At 51.6% G+C, this 6877-nt stretch overlaps 1 protein-coding gene across 1 annotated transcript; it reads right to left on the reverse strand.

Annotated features, from left to right (window-relative positions):
- Positions 1 to 6246, reverse strand: LOC140684371 (inositol 1,4,5-trisphosphate receptor-interacting protein-like 1). The gene is made up of 2 exons (XM_072930663.1): positions 4860 to 6246; positions 1 to 170 (listed from the first exon to the last, which is right to left on the reverse strand). The coding sequence occupies exons 1-2, from the start codon at positions 6244 to 6246 to the stop codon at positions 1 to 3; spliced, it is 1557 nt and encodes a 518-aa protein (XP_072786764.1).
- Positions 6247 to 6877: the final 631 nt, after the last annotated feature.

Genomic DNA, 6877 nt, shown 5'->3' on the forward strand with positions numbered 1-6877 from the left:
TCAGCAGCCATTGAGCAGCACACTTGCGAGCTGACGCCGAAGATCCTGGTACTCGCTCATCACCTGAGAGTGGGCAGCTGGACACCGTGCCAGCTGATGGAAGAGATTGGGTGGCTCAGATGCTGCAATGTCCAGGGGCAAGCTAATCTCCTGAGGCAATCTCTTGTTGCCTATGATAAAGTGGTTAAGGCATTTCTCCTCCAGAGAGCAGCGCAGGTCACACTGATATCTCGCAGGCGCCGCAAGAAATCCCTCCTGCGCCATTGTGACACGGGGAGACTGTTCAGGAGGTGCATGACGATGGTCATCAGGGTGTAGGTGGAAAAGCTTGTGCCCAGCAGAAGGCGGCAGAAAAGCTGCAGACATCTCAGGTTGACCAACATCTCTTGCAGCCTGCAACTCACCTCAGAGCAGTCAAAGAGTGTCAATAAGGACTGGAGGGATCACAGCCTTTTCTGGAGGCAGCTCCAACCTTGGCAGAAATAAACCAACCTACACCCCCCTGGCATGAGGCTTTCCCACTACCACTGGTCCCACCAAAGCCAATTCTCCTGTCCCGAGGCTGAAGGTAGAAGTGAAGATGAGGAGAGCAAAGAGAAAAGCAGCTGCATAAGTTCGAGCACTAGAGTGAAGTTCCTATTAATGACTTTATGAAATGACATTACCAAATACTCCTTGGGTTAAAACTGGCTCCCCATCGCAGTAGTATGGACTTGTTTAGGTTGAAAAAGATCTCTAAGATTGTAGAGAGTCCACCCACAAACCTGACACTGACAAGTCGACCTTGAAACCATGTCCCCAGGTGCCACATCCACACATTCCATAAGAGTCTCCAGACATGACAATATCATTAATTCCACGGGCAGCCATGACAACCCTTAACAACCTTTTCAGAGGAGAAATTTGTCCTTAATACCCAATCTAAGCCCCCCCCCGACAGAAGTTGAGGCCATTTCCTCTTGTCCTCTCCCTTGTTTCCTGGGAGCAGAGCCTGACCCCCACCTGGGCTGTGGCTCCACACTTCTCTCAGGGAGTTGTAGAGAACAAGAAAGCCCCCCTGAGCCTCCTCTTCTCCATTCTCAGCCCCTCCAGCTCCCTCAGCTGCTCCCCATCAGGCTTGATCACCAGACCCTTTCCTGTGCTCAGGCCTTTGCCACCACTGCTTTGGGACCTGTTGCAGCATTCCACACTCCACACAGGCAGCTTTTTATCTAACCCTTTCTTGCTCTGAGTGAAAGATGAACCCCTTTTCTTTGCTGTGACCTAACTTGCAGTCTGATTGCTGGCTCTGCTTGTTTACTTCCCTTTTGCATCACCCTCACAAAAGAAAAAGTCACCATACTAAAGAAACTGCTGCTAGAGGGGAGTAGAGAAAGTCAGCAAGTACTTTGTGAGCAATTCCCATCCTTTATTCATCAGTGCATATGATTTGGGCTAGCCAAACAATTGGAAACGGTTGTTTCCCTCTTCCCCTGCTCAGGGTGCTTTAACAAGGGAAGACTGATGTTCTGGAGAGGGGAAGTACGTCCACAGCCATTCACTTGTTATGATTCTCCAGGGCCAGAGTGGAATACATAAACCTCTGGCTCCAGCTAGAGGCCACTTACGGCTGGGTTTCTAAGCAGAACAGATCTCTCTTTATGAAGTATCACTCTGCTCTGTTAAGGTGTGTGGTACAATAGGCCCAATATCTCATAGGGAACAAGAAACAAGAGAATAGAGAAATTGATGCTTCCCGGGAAGCGGCTGAACATTGCTCGTCTATGAGAAGTAGAGAATAAATGTTTTTTCTCCTTTACTTTTGCATGCACAAACTCAATTTTTTCACTTTAATTAACAGCCTTATCTCAACTGACTACTTGTTTTCCATTTTATGTTCTCTCCCCTGTCGCACTAGGAAAGGGAGTGTGATGGAGTGGCTTAGTGACCACCTGGCGTTCAGCCAAGGTGAACCCACTACACCCATTTTAAAAAAGGCTAGAAAGGAACACTCTGGAAATGACCAACCCATCAGCCTCATGTCAGTGCCTCGGAAAACCACGGAACACATCCTCCTTGAAGCTATGCTAAGGCACATGGAGAACAGGGAGGTGATTTGGGACAGCCGAGGGGGAGTCTTGCCTGACCTACCCAGTGGCCTCCAATGATGGATCGAGTACATGAAGGGACAAGGGCAAGGCTACAGGTGTCATTTATCTGGACTACCGTAAAGCCTTTGACATGATCCCCAAAACATTCTCCCTAAATTTGAGAGAGATGGATTTGGTGCCTGGACTGTTGGATGGGTAAGAAATTGCATGCATGGTGCTTCCAGAGATCAACAGCTAAGAGTCAGGATGGACCTCAAAGTTCTGTTCTCTGAGCAATGTCTATTAATATCTTCATTCATCCTGTACACAGAGGTATCCTCAGCAGGTTTGCTGATGTCACCAAGCAGCAGCTGACACACCTGAAGAAAGGAATGACTACTAAAGAGATGTGATGTGCTTGAGGAATGGAAGCATAGCAGTCTCATGTGGTTTAAAAAGATCAAGTATGAGGTGCTGCACCTGAGTCAGGGTAGGTCTCAGGATACATGCAGGCACAGTCCGGCCGCAGGATGCCAAGAGGATGGGAGCTCCTGCCTGTCTGTGCCCTGTCAGCCTGTTGTGTAGGCCCCAAGGCAGCCAGGCTGTTACTACAGCACCGTGTCCCTCGCTCTCTGTGCCCGGCACCTGCGGCCCTGCTGCCCTGCTCCCGGAGCCCTGTCCCCGGGCAGAGCCGTTCCCTGCCCGGGCACTGCCCCTTGGGGTGCTCCCTGCTGCGGCCTGGGCTGGCCCCAGAGCAGGGTCCCCCTGCGGGTGGCCCCGGGCGGGCCGCGTGTCCCCGGCCGGCTGTGCCCGGGCAGCTGCCTCAGCCGTGAGGGCTGCAGAGCTGCGGGAGCCCACGGCTCTCTGCCGGCCGCGCTCCAGAGCTCCCAGCTCCAGCTGGCAGGGCCTCAGCGCCCGCCCTGTGCCCTCCCGCAGGGACAGGCAGGCCAGGCCCTGCTTGCTGCCCTCATGGCGGCATTCCTGGCCCCTGCGCTCTCCAAGGGCTTCTCCGGGGCACCCTCCTGCGGCCTTTGGGTCCCTGCACGGGAGCCGTGAGAGACCGGCACAGGGGCTGTTGGCAAGGGCCTGGAGGGACAGCGCCAGGGCCAGTGGCTTCCCACTGACAGAGGGCAGCCTTAGGCTGGAGCTGTGCAAGGACTTCTGCTCTCTGAGGCTGCTGAGCCTCTGGCCCACGCTGCCCACAGGAGCTGTGGCTGCCCCATCCCTGGCTGTGTTCCAGGCCAGCTTGGATGGGCCTTGGAGCAACCTGGCCTAGCGGAAGGTGTCCCTGCCCTTGGCAGCAGGGCTGGGACAAGACAATTTCTAAGCACCCTTCCAAGCCAAGGCATTCTGGGATTCTGTGATCAGAGGGGCTGGGGGTGGCTTGGCTTAATTTCGGCTAGAGATAATTCACCGCTCTGAGTTTGGTTGAGTTCAAGGAGTCATGTTCATGAGCCCAGATTCACAGCCTATGACATTTACCACTACTATAGGCCTGGCTGAGATCAATAAAGTCTTGCACACTCCAGATTCTGCACAAATTGCCTTTTATTGACACCAGAGCAAAGCGTTTTCCCGTTCGCTACTTATAAATGCACTAACTCTAGAGCAGGAATATGGGTTGCAACAGATAGTAAGACTGGATATGGCTTTACATCTGTACAAAATTTATTATCACGCATGTAATTTATTATAGGCATATGATATAGAATATATATTACAGAGTTATATTCATATTTAATGTATACAGCAAGTATATATCAGATGTATGCTATATATGTAATAAATATATCTATTTTATGAAAAACCTTCCAGACATAAAGGGACTATGAGCAACAATATGTGTCATAACAGACACTGACAATAAATATGTGTTCTACTGTTACTATTTAAACAAAATTACATATGCAACTCTTTAAAATTACTTTTTATCCTTATGTAACTCCATATTTCATATTTTGATATTATTTCTATTACTATATTGTTTGGATTTATCGTATTTTACTAGTATATATGATAATTAATAAACTTTATAGTATATAACAGGCATACACAATATATCTATCTATGAAACAAAATCCTTGATTCTGCTATAGATAAAATTTCATGTCAGCTCCAACACACATGGTCTAATGCTGATATAAAGGTGTCTCTTCCAGGGACATGGAGAGGCTCCATCCATTGACTCATCCCGGGTCACCAGTGCCAGTCTTTCCTCATACTCTCTTTTGCCCCATTTCTTTTTTTCTTTTTCTGTCCCAGATTCCCACTTTTTTCATGCTTGAAATTTTAGCTCTCCTCAAAGGCAGGGAAGAACTGCCTATTGCAGGTGGGGTTTGGAGACTTTAGCTCAGCATGTAGAGCAGGGCTCAATGACAACTGGGTGCCTTTTTTGGAAAGTGAAATGATAGAAAGAAGTAGAATAAACCCTCCCGCGGCAGTCCACCTTCTGAGGTGCCAGCAGAGGCTGTTGGACCTTCTCCAGAGCCTTTGCACGCATCCTCTTCTCCTTAGCACCAAATTTGTTGGTGCTAAGGAGAAGAGGTGGTTGTCTGCTGCCAGCTGCGAGCAGCACAAGCACAGCTCTGTGCACATGGCCATGGCTCCTGCCCTTCCTTCAGTTATCCTCTCCGAGAGCGATTCTTTTGAACCTCTTCTGCAGCAGCCGGTAATCCCGCATTGCCTGGGCGTGGGCAGCTGGCCGCTGCGCCAGGTGACGGAAGAGATTGGATGTCCTACCCACTTTTACATCTGGGGGTAAATTGATGTCCTGAGGAAACGTCCGGTTACCCACAATGAAGTGCTCGAGGAATTTTTGTTGCAAACATATATGCAGGCTGTCCCTGATGTCCGTCAGTCGCTCCCGGAGATGTCCCCTGCGCCACGATGATGCGGGCATGGCAATGAGCAGGTGCATGACAATGGTCTTCATGGTGTAGGTGGTAAAGCTGAGGCCCCGAACAAGGCAGGAGAAGAACTGAAGGCATTTGAGGTGCAAGCTGTCAGGGGGGGCCTGCCTGGCAATGTACTTGAAGAACTCAGCCTCTGCCACAGCGTAGGACTCACGCCAGATTGTGCTTAGTGTGTAGGCCTCTCTAGGTTGGCTGCTCACAAAGACGGCTGAGTCACCTCTCCGCACCCCGAACAGCGTCTCAATCCTGAAGCTTTCTTCACCATTGGTCACCTTGAATTGGCAGGAGCGTGCGGAGGGCAGCAGCGTTAAATGCCAGTTGTGTGACTGAGGGAAAGCTGGCCACATTGTTTTCACCAGTTGCCGGAACCAGCGGGCAGTTTTCTGCACGTCCAGGTAGGAGTCGGTGCACAGGGTGTCTAGGAGGCTGGGTTCCTGATTGCTCCTCAGCTCCTCCTCGGGGTGGTGCAGGAAGCACAGCATGTTCTCACCCAGCTGCTGCCCCGTGCAGGTGCACTCCAGCTGCACGCGGACACGGAAGTTCCTCACGTGCCTCTGCCTCGCGCTGTCCAGCTCCAGGTGGAAGCTGTGGCCTCGGGGAGGAGTCATGGGTACGAGCACACGGTACACGACATCCTGCTCACGGGGACTCCAACCTTCAAAGGCACTGCCCACCCCGATGGCTCGGTGTAGGACTGGGTAGAAACTGTAAGACAAGACATGCGCAAAGTAAAATGTATAATTGTCCATCAGGTCAGTTACCCACCCACAGCCTCTCTGCAGGTCCTGTGCAGGCCACTGTATGCGCTCCATTATATCTTGTCCAACACGATCGTCAACATCGTTGTCTTCTTCTTGGACTACATTTTCAACATCACTGTCGTTGTTTTCTGCAAGTGCAGCCCCATTGACAACATCAATTCCATCACTGTCATCTTCATTTCCAGCAACATCGCCAACTTCCTCTTCATTTGCACCATGGTTTTCTTCTTCATTCTGCTCTCTCCTCGGGCTGCTTTTCCACCCAATAATCCACAGGACCAAGACTAGGGCCAGGAGCACAGTAACAGCTAAGAGCTGCAAGTGTTGCATCTTCTTCTGGGAGAGCTGCTCCACCTCCTGCTCCAGCCGGAGCATCTCCCATTCCAGGTACTTTGCACGCGCTTCCATGCGCCAACGTGTTTCCTCATCCAAAGCATCACCCACGGGCGGCGGGTACTGGATGAGACGTTGCAAGAGCGCGAACAGGGACACGACTGGATCCATGGTCTGCAGGAGGAGGGAGAGAAGGCCTTGAGTGGGGAAGGGAGGGTGGGAACTACTGGTTGCTGCAGGGAGGACAGGATGCTCAGGGTTCTGGGCACAGGAAGGACAGGGCCCCAGACAGCTGGCAGGCAGCAAGGGCTATCCCAGTGCCCCTGGAGCTGCAGCAGCAGCAGCAGCCCTGTGGCCTGCCCAAGGCTCTCCCATGAGGGGCTGTCCCTGCAGGCAGGGGGAGAAGCCAGCCCCGGTTGCAGCGTTTCTGCCCCAGCCCTTGTCCCCAGCCCAGCCTCCGCGCCGCGTGTGTACTCACCGCTTGCCCAAGCAATAGAGGGCCAGCGTTAACCTGCAGGGGCCTTTTATTGCTTCCCCCTCTGTGACACGTCCTCTGTGATGTCACAGGTGTCAGAGCGCATCACAGCCCAGCCAACCCCACCCTTTGTGACCTCAGCCAGCTCCTCCCTCAGGAACTCAGAAAGGCCCTGGTGCACTGCTTAAGGCTGCTTTTGAGTGAAGCTTCTTCAAATAACTCCCATTGTTCTCTCTTTTGGATTTATTTTCATCTGCCTTCCACTCACAATCTCATAGATATCCCTGTTGGAAGGCGCCCTTGAGGATCATTGAGTTTAAGCTTTGA

The sequence above is a fragment of the Taeniopygia guttata genome, chromosome 5, assembly GCF_048771995.1.
Source record: "Taeniopygia guttata chromosome 5, bTaeGut7.mat, whole genome shotgun sequence".
In the NCBI taxonomy this organism is placed as follows: Eukaryota; Metazoa; Chordata; class Aves; order Passeriformes; family Estrildidae; genus Taeniopygia; species Taeniopygia guttata.